The following is an 18,922-nucleotide window of genomic DNA, read 5'->3' as shown; positions in this document are numbered from 1 at the left end:
AATATTGCTAGTGAAGCTTGGTCTCCATCTAGAAGAAAGGAATTTAGAAGAAAGAGGAGAGTAGAATATTGTGGGAAAGCAGCCACTTAAACTCCCAGAGTCATCTCTCATCTGGAAAAAATATATCATGATATTGAGAAGACTTACTCTCCAAAGTTTTGAGGAAAGATTGTGGTCAGAAAATTATAGCCAACATATATAGTTTGCAAAATGATTAAACATTATCTCTCTTAATCCTCACAAAAACCCAATATTTTTCTCATTTTTATAGATGAGGATTCTGAAGCTAAAAGATAATTTATTCAGGATCACTTAGCTAGTAAATGTTTGAGGCTAAATTTGGACATATCTTATCTTGAAATCCAGCGTTTTACTCACCAGCTAACTCTGGAACAGTAGACTCAAAGGAACTGGAGTCTGAATCCTGACTTTGCTACTCAAAACCTATTTTATCTTAGGCAAGTCATTTCTTGTCTCTCAGCCTCAGTTTCTTTCTTTGTCCAAAGGACTGGATGCTTTTCCAGATCCCTTCCAGTCCTAAATCCTTTTATTACAGGACAGATGTCATTACATAAATATTTTCTATTATTATTTCCATTTTTTTGACTAACTTTCCTAGTCCTCCCTTCCCTATAATTACCCCATCCTACCCCACCCCCAGCAATTAGATGCAAAGAAGTCTGATTTAGGGTGGTAGAAGGTGGAAATTAGCATTTTTCTCTAGAATCAGAAATAATAGGGCAAAAAAACCCAGTGTACCTCCACCATCCTTAGTTCTTTCTTCCATTATTGGATGTCCTTCTTTCTTGGGCACATGGGAAATTAAAAAACAAGGTGAAGGAGAAATGATGAATCAGAAAATATTTGAGATCTGCTCAAACTTGAAGGCCATATTGCTTCCCTCACTCATCTATGTACTTTCCTCTGATTTGGAGGGTTCTTAATATTTGACAATCTGATACTTCATAGTATGCTTTTAAATGCATAAAATAAAAATGCATAGGATTACAAAGGAAACCAGTTATATTGAAATAATTATGTAACATCCTCATCTAAGTTCATAGACCTCTTAAAATATATTGTCTAGTTTTGGGGTAAAGATTCCTTTTAGTTAAGTTTTAGTTTCAAAACAAGGCCCATCTCTTGCTTGGATATGAAGGAGGCAATGCCAGGACAGGATCACTCCTGCTTCCTGTTGCTTCCCTGTCCCAATTGGATCCCTTTCAGACTCACTGAAGGATTGTCCTGATTAAGTGATTTATTTAAAAGTATGTTAAACTTTGTGACTTCCTCCTACCTCAAATGGTTTGCATTTTAAAATATTCTTTCAATTAAGGACAAGCACATAAACAAAACAGTCATTCAATAATTAGCCAATATTTACTGAGCACTTATTGTGGGCTAGGTCCTGTGTTAGGCACTGGGAAAAAAGGAAACAATCCCTCCTGGAAAGAGCTAACATTTTATGGAGGAGACATGCATCTAAAAAGGTATATAAAGAAAGTAAAAGAGCTATTGAATTAATAAATAAGACTAGAAGCTGGTACCTTGAAAAAACAAATAAAATAAAGTACTGGTCAAGCTAATTAAAAAAGGAAAGAAAACCAAATTAACAGTATCAAAGATGAAAAGGGAGACCTCACCTTCAATGAAGAGGAAATTAAGGTAATCATTAAAAACTATTTTGCCCAATTATATGGCAATAAATATGGCAATATAGTTGATATGGATGAATATATAAAAATTACAAATTGCCTAGATTAACAGAAGAAGAAATAGAATACTTAAATAATCCCATATCAGAAAAAGAAATTGAACAAGCCATCAAAGAATTCCCTAAGAAAAAATCCCCAGGTCCAGATGGATTCACAAATGAATTCTATCAAACATTCAAAGAACAACTAATTCCAATATTATACAAACTATTTGACATAATAAGCAAAGAAGGAGTTCTAACAAATTCCTTTTATGACACAAATATGGTACTAATTCCAAAGCCAGGCAGGTCAAAAACAGAGAAAGAAAACTGTAGACCAGTCTCCCTAATGAACATAGATGTAAATACCTTAACTAGAATACTAGCAAAAAGACTCCATCAAGTGATTACAAGCATTATTCATTATGATCAGGTGGGATTTATACCAGGAATTTGAAGCTTCCTGATCCAGCGAGAAGCCTCAAGGTAGGAAGATAGAGGAAGGATAGAAGTTCTGGATGTTGCGAGGGGGATGGCGGAGCCAAGTTAGAGATATGAGGTGGCAGGAATGAGTCAGAAATCCAGGCCTTATTAATTATCAAGGAGCCACAGCAAAAATTCCAATCAGTGGACTACTCAGAAGGCTTATACCTGTTCAAAGATCCAAATTTAATACCACACAGGTTGGAGACATGATAGAGAGAAGAAAGTACCTGGCCAAAAAGCCAGGTTCCAGGTGGGAGAAGTAGATAAGGAAAGGAATCAAAGATGGAGCTTGGCCAGAGTCCAAGTTCCAACAAGGACAGGCATCAGTGAGAGCTGAGATCCAAGAGAAAGAGAGGGGCGGAGCTTGCTGCAGCCCTGTATTTGATCTCTTTGATATGCAGATATACACAATACATTGGGATGATTAATATTGGTTAACAACAAGGTATAGGTGTGGTTTCCCTTAGCCAGGTGAGCACAAAGAAACTTGTTTTCCCACTTAACCTGGGGGAAGCTGGGGTCAAGGGTCAGAGGCTTTCCTAGCCATGCGCAAGAGTGAGCATGCTCAAGACTGAGCATGCTCTCTTCTAAGACAATCTTTACATTCTGTTTCCCTTGTCCCTAGATAGGTGTGGACTGCTACAGAATTCAAGGATGGTTCAACATTAGGAAAACCATACACATAATTGACCATATCAATAAGCAAACCAACAAAAATCAAATGATTATCTCAATAGATGCATAAAAAGCCTTTGACAAAATACAATACCCATTCCTATTGAAAATACTAGAAAGTATTGGAATAGAAGGACCTTTCCTAAAAATAAAAAAACAGTATATATCTAAAACCATCAGCAAACATCATCTGCAATGGGGATAAACTAGAAGCCTTCCCAATAAGATCAGGAGTGAAACAAGGATGCCCATTATCACCTCGATTATTTAACAATGTACTAGAAACACTAGCAGTAGCAATTAGAGAAGAAAGAAAAATTGAAGGTATTAAAATAGGCAATGAGGAGACCAAGCTAACACTCTTTGCAGATGTTATGATGGTCTACTTAAAGAATCCTAGAGAATCAACTAAAAAGCTAGTGGAAATAATCAACAACTTTAGCAAAGTTGCAAGATACAAAATAAACCCACATAAGTCATCAGAATTTCTACATATTCACCAACACATCTCATCAGCAAGAGCTAGAAAGAGAAATTCCATTTAAAATCACCCTGTATGATATAAAATACTTAGGAATCTGTCTGCCAAGCAAATACAGGAAGTATATGAACATAACTATAAAACACTTTCCACATAATTAAAACTAGATCTAAATAATTGGAAAAACATTAATTGCTTATGGGTAGGATGATCATAATAAAAATGACCATCCTACCCAAACTTATTTACTTACTTAGTGCCATAGCCATTGAACTACCGAAAAACTTTTTTACTGAATTAGAAAAAACATAATAAAGTTCATTTGGAAGAACAAAACATCAAGAAAATCAAGGGAAATAAAGAAAAATGTGAAGCAAGGTGGTCTTGCAGTACCAGATCTCAAATTATACTATAAAGCAGTGGTCATCAAAACAATATGGTACTGGTTAAGAGACAGAAGGGAGAATCAGTGAAATAGACTTGTGGTAAGTGACCTTAGTAAGATAGTCTATGATAAACTTAAAGATCCCATCTTTGGGGACAAAAATCCACTATTTGACAAAAACTGCTGGAAAAATTGGAAGATAGTATGGGAGAGTTTGGGTTTGAACCAACAGCTCACACCCTACACCAAGAGAAACTCAGAATGGGTGAATGACTTGAATATAAAGGAGAAAACTATAAGTAAATTAGGAGAACACAGAATCCTATACTTGTCAGATCTTTGAGAAAGGAAAGATTTTAAGACCAAGAAAGAGTTAGAATAAATTATAAAATGTAAAATAAATAATTTTAATTGCATTAAATTATAAAAGTTTTGTACAAACAAAGCCAATGTAACCAAAAGTAGAAGGGAAGCAACAAATTGGGGAAATATCTTCATAACAAAAACCTCTGACAAAGGTCTAATTACTCAAATTTATAAAGAGCTAAATCAATGTACAAAAAATCAAGCCATTCTCCAATTGATAAATGGGCAAGGGACATGATTAGGTAATTTTCAGTCAAAGAAATCAAAACTATTAATAAGCACATGAGAAAGTGTTCTAAATCTCTAATAATCAGAGAAATGCAAATCAAAACAACTCTGGGGTATCACTTCACACCTAGCCGATTGGCTAACATGACAGTAAGGAAAGTAATGAATGTTGGAGGAGATGTGGCAAAATTGGGACATTAATGTATTGCTGTTGGAGTTGTGAATTGATCTAATAATTCTGGAGGGCAATTTGGAACTATGCCTAAAGGGTGCTAAAAGACTGTCTGCCCTTTGATTCAGCCATAGTACTGCTGGATTTATACCCCAAAGAGATAATAAGGAAAATGGCCTGTACAAGAATATTCATAGCTGTGCTCTTTGTGGTGGCAAAAGAGGGGATGCCCTCTGATTGGGGAATGGCTGATCAAATTGTGGTATCTGATGGTGATGGAATACTATTGGGCCCAAAGGAATAATAAACTTGATGAATTCCTTGTGAACTGGAATGACCTCCATGATAGTGGGGGGATGGCCCGCAGCCCTCCCAAAAAAGGAAAGATAGAAGGTTGACCTTGGGGGAAGGACTGAAGCCAAGGAGATGGATAAGAAGGAGGCAGACACACATAATATTTAACAATTGAGGTCCACAGGACAAGCCCAGCTACATAACTCTCAGGAGGACATGAGACTGTTAAGTAGCTTTAAATTAATAACACGTGGTTACCAGGAGTATAGAGATTAGCTGAGAGGAAAACCGGGTCCTTTAGAGTAGATACTCTAAACCCAGACCACTCCAGCTTGAGGTTAGGAGGATAATAAGGAAAGGTCTTTAGAGAGAGAAAGAGAGATAAAGAGAGGAAGTTAAAGATGAGTTTGGCCAGAGGCTAAGCTCCAGGAAAGACAGAGACAGGTGCGAGGTAATGAGGTAAGGGACTAGCTTTCTGTGGACGCTCCTATTTATTCTCATTGAGATGCAAATGTGCACAATACATATGGATGAATACACAGTGGATTGCCATTGGGTCAATTGTAAATTATGACACTGTAGGGGTGCGGTTTGTCTCAGCCAGGTGAGCCCAAAGAAACCTGAGTTCACATCTAAACTTGGTGGACACTGGGATCAAGGGTCAAATGCTTTACTTGCCATGCGCAGGACTGAGCATGCGCTCTCCTAAGACAATCTTTACATTTTAATTATTTCCCTTGTCCACACATTGGTGAGGACTGCTACATCCAGGAATTGATGCAGAGTAAAAGAAGCAAAACCAGGAGGACACTTATACACAGAGACTGATAACCCTGTGGTACAATCGAATGTAATGGTCTTCTCTATTAGTAGCATTTCAGTGATCCAGAACAATTCAGAGGGATCTGTGAGAAAGAATGTTATCCACATCCAGAGAAAGAATTGTGGGAATAGAAACATAGCAGAAAAACAACTGCTTGATCACATGGGTCGATGGGGATATAATTGGGAATGTAGATTCTAAATGATAATTCTAGTGCAAACATCAACAATATAGAAATAGGTTTTGATCAAGGACACATGAAAAGCTCAGTGGAATTGTGTGTCGGCTATGGGAAGGGGTTTGGGGAGAGGAAGGAAAGAACGTGATTCTTGTAACCAAGGAAAATATTTTAATTGACCAAAATTAAAAAAAAAATAAGATGATATATAAAGAAATAAATTCACAGTAATTATTTTTAGGTGGGACTGTGGGTAATTAGGAAAGGTTTCCTGTAAAAGGTAGGAAATGAAGTGAGTCTTGGAAGAAACTGGAAGATCTAAGAGCTAGTAGGGAGGAACAAATACATTCTTGGTATTGAAGAGAGTCTATGAATGGCATCAAGATGGGGAATGGAGTGTTTGATGAAGGCCTATTTCACTGCATAACTGAAGTGTGAAAGGTGGTTGTGCATAATGAGGCTAGGAAAATAGGTTAGAGCCAGACTGTGAAAGACATTATTTTCCAGACAGGAGTTGATCCTGTCCAAAGCTACTCATGTACATTATCAACTAGATACACTGCATAAAAAACCAAAGTATCATAGAGAGACTTGAGGTGATAAGATATAGATCTGAATCTTATTGTTTTCCCTCTCTCCTAATAAAGTGAAAACTCTTTGAAGGCAGGTTTTTTTTTTTTTTTTCCAAGAGTGAGAATGAGCTCTAGACATCCATTCCCATTATGACTTAGTGTTACAGAGGTGATACTCTGGACATAAAAAGCTAGAACATGCCCCCTGAAAGTGTCCCAGCCTTCATCATGTCATTCCTGTCCAACCTCTACATCTAACATCCTGATCCCAAGCAACTACATCTTTCAACTGCTTTACTCTTATCTTTGAACCATTTATTGGAGCTACTACATGAATGAAAGGTCTAGAAACAGGAGAGTAATTCCTAAGGAACAAAAGAGTAGTCATCCCAATGGCCTGTGTATTTGTCTGTCTGTCTCTCTGAGTTATCAGCTCTTTGTTGTGGGATTTGGACCCATGATATGGTATCATTTTTTGCTTTTAACTTTTACCCTCCATCTTAGAAACAATATTGCATATTGTTTCCTAGGCAGGAATGTGGCAAGGGTTCAGCGTCATAGAGATAGGAAGTATCTGAGTTTTAAACCCAAGACCTCCTTTCTCTAGATCCATCTTTCTATCCATTGAACTCCCTACCTGCCCACTATGGCATGATATTTTTTTAAATTTTATTTAATTGATAAATTAAGAAAAATCCTTCATGGTTACATGATTCATGTTCTTTCTCTCCCCTCCTCCTACCCCACTCCCATTGTATAGCATTATATTTTTGAGGAGGCCAAAGTGGCTTATGGAAGACAGATCCCCCCTTCTTTCATTACTTCTTGCTCTCTATTTCCTGCTCCTTACATATTTCTTCTATCATGTCCTGAGGCAGAACAAAGTGACTTCCCCAAAACTAGTAGCTCAGTGTCAACATAGAAGACAAATATTGCTTACAGAGTCCTATCTTAACTGCAAGGTCCTCTACTTATAGGATCATAATTCCAGAGCTAGAAAAGGCCTCAGAGGCCAAATAGTTGAGACTTCTCCACTTTACAGATGAGAAGCTATGGCCTATGGAGATTAATTGACCTTCCTACAAAGGACAAGTTGGCAGAGCTGAAATTCAAACCCAGATTCTCAAAGTCCAAATTTGGCATTTTCTGTTAACTACTCTGTGATAGTATTCTACCCCTCACCACCAAAGCAGCTCTTTCCCATTTACTCTACTCACGAATTCCTGATTCTTTCAGCATTGTGGTGCCTGTAAACATGAGCAGAAGAAATACAGTGGTCAGAGGCCCCATTATTCCAGGTTTGGGGACTTATTTTGATGATGGGTCAGGTTCAGTATAGATTTGGTTCTGATTTTCTCTAATGTTGGATTTAGAGGCTGATGGACCCAACTCAGAAGAGGACGGCAGTTCAGTGGCCAATGAGAGCTTTAGGGTGGAATCCACCCCCTGGGCTTTAGAAATAAAACAAATAGATACTAAAAATAGAACCAAAAAAACCCTACCAAACCCCAAAGCAGGTTGTATTCCAGGAACTGTTTGTATGAAAAAGACCTGGGCATTTTAGTGGACTACTAAGCTCTATTTGAGCCAGTGCAATTGTCCTAAAAACCCTAATATGCTACTTTAGTCCCTATGAACCTACCTATAATATGTAGATAGAGAGACCTTAGGGACCTCACATACTACTCAGGGACTGCCTCAGATACTACTCAGGGACTGCCAAAGGGACCACAGGGGATATTGTGTCCAATTCCAAATGCCACATTTTAGAAGGGGCATTGGCAAGCTGGGATGCTTTTAGAGGAAGATTACCAGGCTGGTGAACAGATTAGAAACCAGGAATGTCAGCTGAAGGCACCTGGGCATATTTGGAGGACATAAGATAAGAAGGACAAATTGACTCACTTCAAATACCTTAAGGGTTATCACATGAAAGAGAAAATAGATTTATTCTCTATGGTTACAGAGAACAGAACTAAGCCCAGAGGTTAGAACTCAGGTAGAAGTAACAGGGTGGTGGGGTGGTATAGTGGATACTGGCCCTGGAGTCAGATAGCCTCAGACACTTAGTAGCTATGTGATCTTGCGCAAATCATTTAACCCCATTTGCCTCAGTTTCCTTATCTATAAAGTAAGCTGCAGAAGAAAATGGCAAACTATTCCAGTATCTTGGCCAAGAAAATCCCAAATAGGGACACGGAGAATTGAATATGGCTGAAATAAATGAACAACAGCAATAATAACAAAGTAATAAAAAGGAGACATTTCAAATGGAACATCCTACCAAGGGGTGCTGACCAGAAATGGAATGGGCTGCCTCAGTAGACAAAGAATACTCTCTCTACTGAAGGTCTTCTAAGAGAAGGTTACAGAGAGAATGGAACCTTTGGATAAGGACTAGACTAGAAGACCTTTCAGGTTTTCTCCAACTCTGAAAGAATCTGTGATCCTGTAGGAAGGACATTCAAACACATTTGCTACAGTGGGGGAAAGGTATGTGGCCACAGTAGGGGTCTTTATGCTGGTTAGGGGAAGACTAGTCCTAGATCGAGGGGTTTAGAGGTAGGAATGGGGCACTACACAGATCATAAGAATGCAAGTTTTAAAGTGAGTGCGATTAGAGATACTATAGGAAAACCTGCGCTTCATATGATTTTAGTAGGGCCAGATATAGGGAGTGAGGAGCAATGTGGTGCAAAGTACCTAAAAATTCTTGGTGAAAACTGACTGATTATTGCTGAGGGCCCCAAGATGAAAAGAAACAATACTAATTGGTCCTCCCTGTTTGGGAGATTTGGGGAGGCTCAACTCCCTGAGTTTAAATCTGGCCTCAGACATTAGCAGTGTGACCCTGGGCAAATCATTCAGCTGTGTTTGCCCCATTTTCCTCATTTGTAAAATGAGCTGGAGAAGGAAATGGCAAACAACTCCAGTAAATTTGCCAAGAAAATTCCAAATGGATGCATGAAGAATTAGACATGACTGAAAATGAATCAACAAAAATAAATTTGGGAGACTTGGAAATCTCTTCTTTATAGCCTATGGGTTTGGATGCTTGGGAGCTAAACTGGAATCCTTGTGTTCTGTTTATAATTGACTCAGTAGCTCTTACCCTGTGAGAACTCAAACACATATAGAAATCTAAGGCCCTGAAAACTCTTCCTATTGATGGATTGGCTTGCTGACCAAAAATTCCACCCCCCAAAATTAAAATAATTGGCTCACAAATGGATAATCAGTTTCTGCTGACCTACCTATATACCTCTGTAATACAAAGTTCAAATTAAAATGTTCCAATTTCTCAACTCGATTCCCAATTCAAATCTAAGCATTTCCCAATTTCCTCACATGGCCACTTGCATACATGGATGTACATACATACATCTGCCCACACATAAGAGATAGTAATATATTGTAGATGATAGACATTTTCAGGAGATCTGCCTCTGAATTGCTTAACTTTCTAGGACAGTTAATAGCAGAACAAAGATTCTACTGTAGGTTCCCTAACTTGGATCCAATTGCTTTTTCTATTACAAAAGTTGTCTAATCCACTGACCTGCTGTCATGGTAACTAGCCCAGATGCCTTATGTTGGCACTGGTGAATAAAGGGCAGTGTGGTACAATGGAGAGAGCACTAGACCAAGTGTTAGAAGACTTTGGCTCTAGGTTAGGCTTTACCATTTATTGATCTATATAAGATTATTAGATCAAAGATGGAGAAATATCAGAGACTAACACCTTCATTGTACAGATGAGGAAACAGAAGTCCAGAGAACTTATGGGTTTTTCCCTAGGACACAAAGATAGTAGGTATTAGAAGTTCCTGCGCCCATGGTTTTCCCACTGTACCATCATCTTGAAGAAGTCACTTTCTTCTCTGTTCAAACCATACTTCTTTCCCTCTCTTCCCTCTTTTCTCCCCCTTTTCTCTCTCCCAATTACAGATGGCCTCAAGTTTGAAGAATAGTATGCTTTGATCTGCATTCTGATTTCAGTAGTTCTTTCTCTGGAGGTAGATAGTATTCTTTGGCATTAGTCCAATGGGCTTAGTTTTTGAAGTGAGATCAATGGATTGAAGTTACAGGGAGGCAGATTTCAATTCAATATAAATAGAAACATGCTAAATCTTACAGTTATCTTTAAATCGGCTCTGTTACTATTTAGTAGTAAGCTTCAATTCACTGAAAGTACAGGTATCCCTTCCACAACATTACCTTCAAGACAAGCAGTGGCTAGCTGAATAGCAGCACTACATGAGGACCACCAGTGGCAAAATGACCCTGTTTCTTCACTAACGAGGGCATTCAAGACCTAGCTACCAGGGATGATTACAAGGGCTGCCTTGACCTGAGGATGGGAGATTTAAAATCCTTTGTCCTCTCTTCCTGAATGGCAGAAAAGATGAGGAACTACATGAAAACACTCAGGACTGAAAATGATAATGTCTTAGTGAAGTGCCATTGAGATATGATGCCCAGCTCCTTGATTGCCCCAGGGAGCCTGCCTCAAGGGGCCCTCAGATAGGACTCAAATCCAGATGCTTCCTTAAGGCTTTGACTTTTTGCAACTGAAGGAGAGAAGCTATACTGATGCTGCTCTGGAGCCTTTTCTCCAAAGGCATCTGTCTCACAGGGCCCAGATTGGTTTACAACTGGTTATTGTTCAGCAACCCCATAGATGTTTGGTCTTGTGTTTTTGTGAATTTATTGTGCTGGGAAGCATTTGAATGATTTGTAATAAATACAAATGGTAGAAAAGAAAAAAAAGATGTGGGAGGAGGAGAGGAGAATGAGAATAATTCAAAATCCTAGCTTCTGCTGCATTTCAACCCTACCCTTTTCCATGTCCTTGCCTCTAAATTTTGGCTTTAAGCCAAAGCCTTGATCCCTTGCCTGGATGAGCAGACTGTCCCATGCTGGAATAAGGATCCCTACTGTTTCCCTCTGTTCAACTCATAATAGTGTTTCAGGTCTCTACCAGGCCCACAGGTACCCAATATGTTGTGTAAATGTAAATTATAATTAATGAACAAATGTAAAAATAATTATTTTCTGGTTAGGTCAAAGATCCTCTCACCCTGATTATATCTCTGGCAGGGTAACCAGGGGACAAAGAGCATAGATTCATCCTCTGTGATATCTACCTTAGAGGATTTAGCATTTATCTCACAGGCTCCACCTTCCCAACACTGGATGTTTAAGCATATCCTTGATCTTGAGGGTGATACCTCACCTGGAGATGAATGGGTATTGTAGACCTCAGTCCACTAAATCCTTCCCCTCTTCCATCAAATATTTGTATTCTCTGAGAGATGGCATTATGGGCATAGAATGCTGGCACAGTTAGCTGACTGTTAGCCTCAACCATAGGAGCCATAGCCCTTCCTCCATACCAAACCATGCTTTGTCACCTAACATAGATTGAATCTCAGCCTCTATGCATAGACTAGGTCTACTACAGAGCCTTGAAAGAGATCCAGTGCCATATGAAGTTGTCCCAACCCTTATCCTCTCTCTCCTATTCTGTCTCTACTTACCTCTTGCTCTCTGAGTATATGCTACCTCTCAAACTTTCAAATCAAACCTTTTCCCCTTTGATTTATTTACAAGAACCTGATTGCTTGCACATTATGGCCCATAAAGCAACAGTAGGAGAACTGTGACAAAAGGTGCCATCATACCAAGTTTAGAGATTTATACAAGACATCAGACTTAGCAGTTATCTAATGGAGGGTATGATGGCTCTCTCTTCTTTTTATCTAATAAGATATTTGGCTCTCCTCAGGAGATGATAATCTAAAGGCCAGTGAGAGACTCAAGGTGGAAGTTACCCTCTGGATATTGGAAAAAAAAACAAATGGAATGTGAAATTTTAGAAAGAAAATGAGTTGGATGTATCTCAAGAGAAATTTATATAAAGCACCTGGGGGGTTTAGTGGACAGCAAGTTCCGAGTGATTCATAGCAGACTCTATGTGATTTCTTTTGAAGTTTTCTTGACAAAGATGCTAGATTAGTTTTCCAATTCCTGCTCCACTCCATCTTTCAAATGAGGAAACTGTGAAAAAGAATTAAGCGAATTACCCAGTTAGTAAGTAACTGAGGCTGGATTTGAACTCAGGTCTCCCTGATTTAAGGTCCCAGCACTCTATCACTATGCCAGCTAATTGCCAATGTAGTTGTCCACAATAACCAAACAAAAGAAAACCAAACATATAACCTCATGCTGAACAAACTTAATTATAGGTGTGCATGAAGAGGCTTGAGTGTTCTGAATTCTATCTATTTGATTCAGACTACTATTACAATTAAATTAATATTTCTACCCAGTTATACATTTTATAAAGTTTATTAGAAAGAGTAAACAATCATAGTTTAAAATCTCATCATTATGCTGTTACCTGACCATATGTGGCCTATTTTCTATTAACTTTCTCCTCTCCCTCCTTACCTGCCTGTTCCCTCCTGGAGTTGATCTAAAAGCCCAGAGAGACCTACACCCTACCTTTTATTGATGTACAGCCAATGCAAACTCTGTCACAACTCCAGCATGCAAAGAATCCTTATGGACAGATCAGCCCTCCAGGAGGGGGAAGGAATGAACTTCCCTGACATACTACAAATGGGATATTGTGCCCAATTCTACATGTCACATTCTAGGAAGGACATTGGCAACCTGAAATGCTTTGAGAAGAAAGGAATCAGATTAGAAATCAGAAAAAATCAGCTGAGAGAACAGAGGACATTTACTTTAGAAAGTCAAGACTTAGGAAGGACACAGTGCCATCAAATACCAAAAGGATTGTTAGAGGTAAGAGAGACCAGACTCATTTCATAACTAGAGAGCAGAAGTAGCCCAGATTTCAGACCTCATGATTAAAAGAGAGATAGAATTCAATGTACTTCTCCCTATTCCAATGGAAATTCTGTGGAAATGTGATGGGTGGCCCTTGGTAGACAATGAATTCTCTCTCTACTAAAGACTTCCCAGTAGAAGGTGTAGCAAGCATTCTTCAGAATGAGTTCAAAATAGAAGAACCCTAAGGTTTTGTTCATCTTAGTGACTCAAGGATTCTGGGGGCAAGACATCCAAAGGCACTTCTTATAGGACTATGGGGAATGTGTGGTCACAGCCATAGGCTGGGTGCTGTTTGGGGATGGCTTGATCTTGAATGAAGGTCATAATGTTAGGAGTGGAGAGGAGGCACTAACCTGATGACAAGATGGCAAGTTTTGAACTGAGTATTGTAGTGCCATGTTCTCTTTGTCCTTTTGGGAGTGATATACAAAGGACAAAGGGAGTAAGGAGCAATGATGTCCAGTGCTCCAAGAAAGTGATTTACTCTCTTGCCCCAAGGACCCCAAGGTAGAAGGAAGCTAAACCAGTTAGTTGGCTTTTTACCTATTTAATAAATCGGAAAATAATACACTGTGGCTTAAGTGATTGGAAAACTAGAAGCTACAATTGGAATGCCTGTGTTCTGGTTATAAATCAATCACTGATCAATTATCATTCTATGTGTTCTCTCTGCTGGTATATAAAAAGAGGCAAAAAACACCGTTCCTACCCTCAAGGAGCTTATGATCTAATTGGGGTGAAAATATACAAAAATATGTATCTAGAAACCTCTATTCAGGTGAAGGAGGTAATAATTAAAAATAGGGAAGGCATAACAATTCAGAAGGAGTGAGTAGAAGTTAAGTGATTCAATGGATAGAGAACAGGTCTGGAGATTGGAGGTAATGGCCTCAGACAGTTCCTAACTCTGTGACTCTAGGCAAGTTACTTTACTTTTATTGCCTGGTCTTTACCAGTCTTCTGCTTTGGAACCAATTCTTAGTATCAATTCTAAAACAGAAAATAAGGGTTTCAAAAAAAAGGGGGAATGAGGAAAGCTTCCAGGATAAGAGGGAATTTTAGTGAGATCCTAAAGAGACAAGTACAAGAAAAGGAAAAGGGTAGATGAGTTGTCCAATGATGACTTGGAAGCCTTAAATGTAATGGGTGGTTTCCAAAAGCTTCCAATGTTGGAAGAGGTCAAACCAAAGATTTGGATGCCTATTTTGTGGAAGTAAAATAATTTTGCTGAAGAAAATTAGGGAAAAATGTATAAAGAGAAAGGGACAAAGAAGAAAGTAAGATGGACATGAAAGAAGGAAAAAAGAAGAGAAGAATCTCAGAAGAATCTTGTTAGAATCTCAGATCTCTGTTCTACCATCAGCCCCCATGAAAGGCATGTTCATCTCATAACAAACTCTCCTGGAAGCTGTGGACAGTAAGTCATTGCAATATATCATCTGCATTTAACAGTGAGTAAGTCACTTAACTCTTCAGTGTCCCCACATAACCACCTAAGGATTTAAAAGCAGAACATTAGCTTTGTTAAAGAGAATTTCTCTATTGATACTTATCTATACCAGTGAAACCAGTTGTGCACCTTCCCTTCATTTAGCCTTCACATCCTCCCCTTCCAAGAAACCCTCCCCAGATTAATTTGCACAACTTAGTTTTGCTACAGGTTGACATTTATTTGTTCATCTTAATGTCAGATGTGACAGAGCAGGGTCTGGGTGTACTTAATTCTCTTGGCCAGACACCTGAACACAGGAGACTATTGAGTAAAGACATGAGGGATACCAAGAAGTTGTTTGGGATAGAAATGATGATCCTTCCAGCTCTTCCTCCCATCCTGGTTGAAAGGGCGATGGAATTCCTTCTGTATGTCCCTGTAAGTACTTCACTTCTTGTTAGTTATCCCCATTCATGATAAGGCTTTCAGGTTTTCACCTTTTCTCATTTAAAACACAGATAAAAACACCATTTTTCTTCAAAGTTTCATTATTTATCAGGTCCTGATAAATGCCATTTTTGGGGGCTGGATTTCCAAACTCTTATTCTCCAGCATCTTTTCAAACAGAAGCAATTCCAGTTGATTTATTCTTGTAATGAACCCAGTGATGTAGTATGTAAAAATTGGCTTTACTTCAGGAGTGATTTGATTACTCGGATTCATCTTGAGGGGCACTATAGGCAGATGGAAGAGAGAAAACTAATGGTAACACCTGGATGGATATTCATAACCTATTCAAGATCCTCTAATTTCATTCTTTATCAACTGAAAGACTCATCTCAAATTTTTTATAATGCCAGCTCTAACAGGAAGTCTTTCTGAAGTTTCAGAGGAGAAACAGTGTCCTGAGCAAACATGGATTCTCAAGGCTGCCTGCTCCAGTGATTTCATTTACTTGAAAAGTTGGACTATTCTTTCTTCTCAGGTCTACTATCCCTCACACAAATTCTACCAGTGGTTCTTCCTTGCTCACCATATGAAATTCCAACTATTCGGTTTCCTTTTCAATAGTCTTGCCACCAAGTGCTTCCCAGTCTGGAAATTCTCCATTCTTCTTCCTTTCCACAAAAGCTAGTCAAACTGATATACTCGTTCCACAAGATTCTCTCTCTAACCTCCCAAAAGAGATGATTCCTTAATTCTTTCTTCTTCTCAGCCCTAAGCTACTACCATGATTCTTCCTCCCGAATACTTATATCAATTCAGCTTTAAGTAGAATTTGGAACTCAAAATTTAAAAAAATAAACATTAAAAAAGAATTAATATATTTTAAAAATATTCTAAATTATAGGTTTATAAAATGGACTGGGATGCCCTGTGAGCTCCCATTCACTGGAAGAATTTGAGTAGAGACTGGAGGTCCACTTGTATTCCTATATTGAGTGGAAGAATAAACTACATTCTCTCAGAAGTCCCTTCAGAATCTGGAACTCTATTAAGCTTGTGTTCCCAAGGACCTTGTCCAACTTCCCAAACCAATAGTTCTTGATGTCTTCCCTATTGCTGGTCTGAGGGGTTTCTGCTCCTACTGCAGGAGCAGCCTGGTCTCCATCTAGAAGAGGAGGTTTGAAAAGACAAAAGAGAAGCAAGGAAATGGGGAATAGAGGGGAATAAGGAACAAGGAGTGGGAAGGAGCCATTTTACTTTCCAAAGAATTGTTATGGATTTAACTAATGCAGGAAGACTAGACACTCAGAAGTCCAAATTATAGGAATTGTTTATTACCTTTATTACTGAACAGCGGGGTGGCCCCAGAGGGGAATCACGCCAAACAATGGGGTAGGTGCAGAATTTATAGAGGGACAGGAAAGCACACCAAAGGAGGGGATTGATAGTTTTGAACAAAACATAGATATATGTCCATATTGGAATTCTGCAGGGCAAGCGAACAATAAATGGCAGAGGTAGACTGTTTATACTTTTAGAAATTTCTCAGGATTCCAGTGTTTATCAGTGTGTGTGTGGGAGCATATATCCTGCCATAAATTTAACCCTAGAGTGGACTGTGTCTGAGTCCCTGGGGGAAGCTGCAGCTTTCAGAGGAGACTAGCAGGTGCTGCCTGGAAATATGGTTTTGGTTTTTGTCTCCTTCCCTGTAGGCTTCCTGCACATGCCTGGGACAGTTGTCTACTTCAGAATCAGCTTTCTGATCTAAAATATGTGGATGGTAATATTAGGGTTTCTGGTGCCCAGTACTGAGAAGAGTATATTGTGAAACAAAGAGCCCTTTCTTAAGGGCTGATGGAGGAGCAGTTGCTTGAGAACCTGAAAGACTCCAACATAAGTCCTAATGTTCTAATAGTTTGAGGATGCGATAGTGGCCTTTTCAGAAACTCTTCTCTTCTTTTTTTACTTCTTAAACATTCATCTTTCCATGCCTTTTAGATTTTCCTTCTTTTATCTCTTTCCATTATTATTTCTCTGAGCAAAATTCATCTCCACAAAACCAGATCAGGCATTAGCACCCAAACAAATATTGTGGAGTCCCACTGTTCCTCTAAGATCTCTCACCCTGTAAAATCATAGATTTAGAGCAAGGAAGGGCCTTTGAGGATATCCTTCCAAATCCAGATTCCACAATCATAAATATAGTACCTATTGCTCTCTGATCATACCCCAACTCTCAACTCCCTCATATAGCTTTTTTTCATTTGTTTTACTTACAGCTTCTTGATTCCTTGAACACGGTGGTTCCAGAAAACAGTAGCAGGAATAAGCTAGCAACCAGGGATCCCATCATTCCAAGTTCAGAGCCTGATTTTGATCAAAAGTCATATCTGATGGAAACTTTTATGTCATTCTCTTCTTGTAGGTGTAAAGTTCAACCCACTCTGGAGATGGCCAATGGCCAGATATTTGAATACAGGAAACTTTTGAATAAAGGCACAAATGTTGGTGATGATGGGAGTCAGAGTAATGAAGGCTCTTCCAGCATCTTTTTCTATCATAAGTGTTTTACAGTCTATCTTTAATATTTTCTTCCATTTAGTTACTAATTCTTTGCTATTACAAAAGAGATGTTATAGATATATTTGTACAAGTATGTTATTTCCTCCTATCTTTTATATCTTTTGGATATAGACTTAGTAGTGGTATTTCTGGGTCAAAGAGTATGCACAGTTTTATGATCCTTTGAGTGTAGTTCCAAATTGTTCTACAGAATGATTGGGTCAGTTCATAGTTCATAGTTCACTGGTCTCAGCAGTGTATTAGTGTCCCAGTTTTCCCATATCCCCTCCAATATTTATCATTTTCCTTTTTTGTCATAATAACCAGTCTGATAGTTATGTGGTGGTATTCCAGAGTTGCCTGAAATTGTATTTCTTTAATTTATAGTAATTTTGCACTTTTTTCATATGATTAAAGAGAATTTTAATTTCATATGCTTTTGACCATTTATCAAATGAAGAATGACTTGTATCTTTATAAATTTGATTCAGTTCTCTATATCTTTGAAAAATGAGAAACGAGGCCTTTGTCAGAGAAACTTACTATAACAAGGTATTCCCAGTTTTTTTGTTTCCCAATTATGGTTGCATTGGTTTTGTTTTTGCAACCTCTTTTTAATTTAAAGTAATTAAAGTTATCTATTTTATATCTCTAATGTTCTCTGTCTTGTTTGGTCTTAAATTCTTCTCTTACCCATTGTTCTGACAGGCAAACTATTTTGTGCTCCCCTAGTTTGTTCATGGCATCACACTTTTTTTTCCTAAATCATTCATGTATCTACTTTGACTTTATCTTTATATTGGTATAAGAATTTAGTCTATACTTAACTTCTGACATTCTGCCCCATCATGGTTGATAGGGTAATGGAACTGCAGCTATAAGTCCCTATTAGTCCCTGACTTCTTGTTCCTCATCTCAGTCCACAATAAGACTCTCAGATAAGCTCTTGTGCTCTACAAAATAAGACATAATTTCTTTAGAAAAAAGCTTTGCCAATGATTAAATCCCTATAAGTCCTGTCTCCATAGGCTTGGATTTCTGCCCTCTCATTCTCCTGGATCTTTCTACCCCTAAGCCATTTCAGTTTTATTTCTTCTAGATAGAATCCATCAATGGGGTATATCAAATCTTTTTCTCTAGGGGTTGTGAGATGGCTTAGTTTCACCTTGAGTGGTATTGTAGGAAAAGGGAATAGGACGAATGGGGACATGTAGAGTAACATTCCTCACCTATTCAATATTCCCAAATTTCACCCTATCTAATT

The 18,922-nt window shown here is 38.4% G+C and overlaps 2 protein-coding genes across 6 annotated transcripts in view; one reads left to right on the top strand and one right to left on the bottom strand.

Annotated features, from left to right (window-relative positions):
• Window positions 1-7,736, bottom strand: part of AZGP1 (alpha-2-glycoprotein 1, zinc-binding) — a 63,278-nt gene extending 55,542 nt beyond the window's left edge. The window contains exon 1 of one of the 2 annotated variants that reach the window (XM_056810534.1): window positions 7,574-7,736. In XM_056810534.1, coding sequence (XP_056666512.1) covers window positions 7,574-7,646 — 73 coding nt within the window. In that variant the 5' untranslated portion in view covers window positions 7,647-7,736. The remainder of the gene's footprint in view (window positions 1-7,573) is intronic. The other variant, XM_007472627.3, reaches the window with a different exon arrangement.
• The window catches only part of KCNK13 (potassium two pore domain channel subfamily K member 13), a 235,201-nt gene that overhangs the window by 109,394 nt on the left and 106,885 nt on the right, over window positions 1-18,922 (top strand). The window lies entirely within an intron of this gene.

This window comes from Monodelphis domestica, chromosome 1 (genome assembly GCF_027887165.1).
Source record: "Monodelphis domestica isolate mMonDom1 chromosome 1, mMonDom1.pri, whole genome shotgun sequence".
NCBI lineage: Eukaryota > Metazoa > Chordata > Mammalia > Didelphimorphia > Didelphidae > Monodelphis > Monodelphis domestica.
Note: the sequence above shows the minus strand (reverse complement) of the source record. Positions and strands in the feature narration are given on the sequence as shown.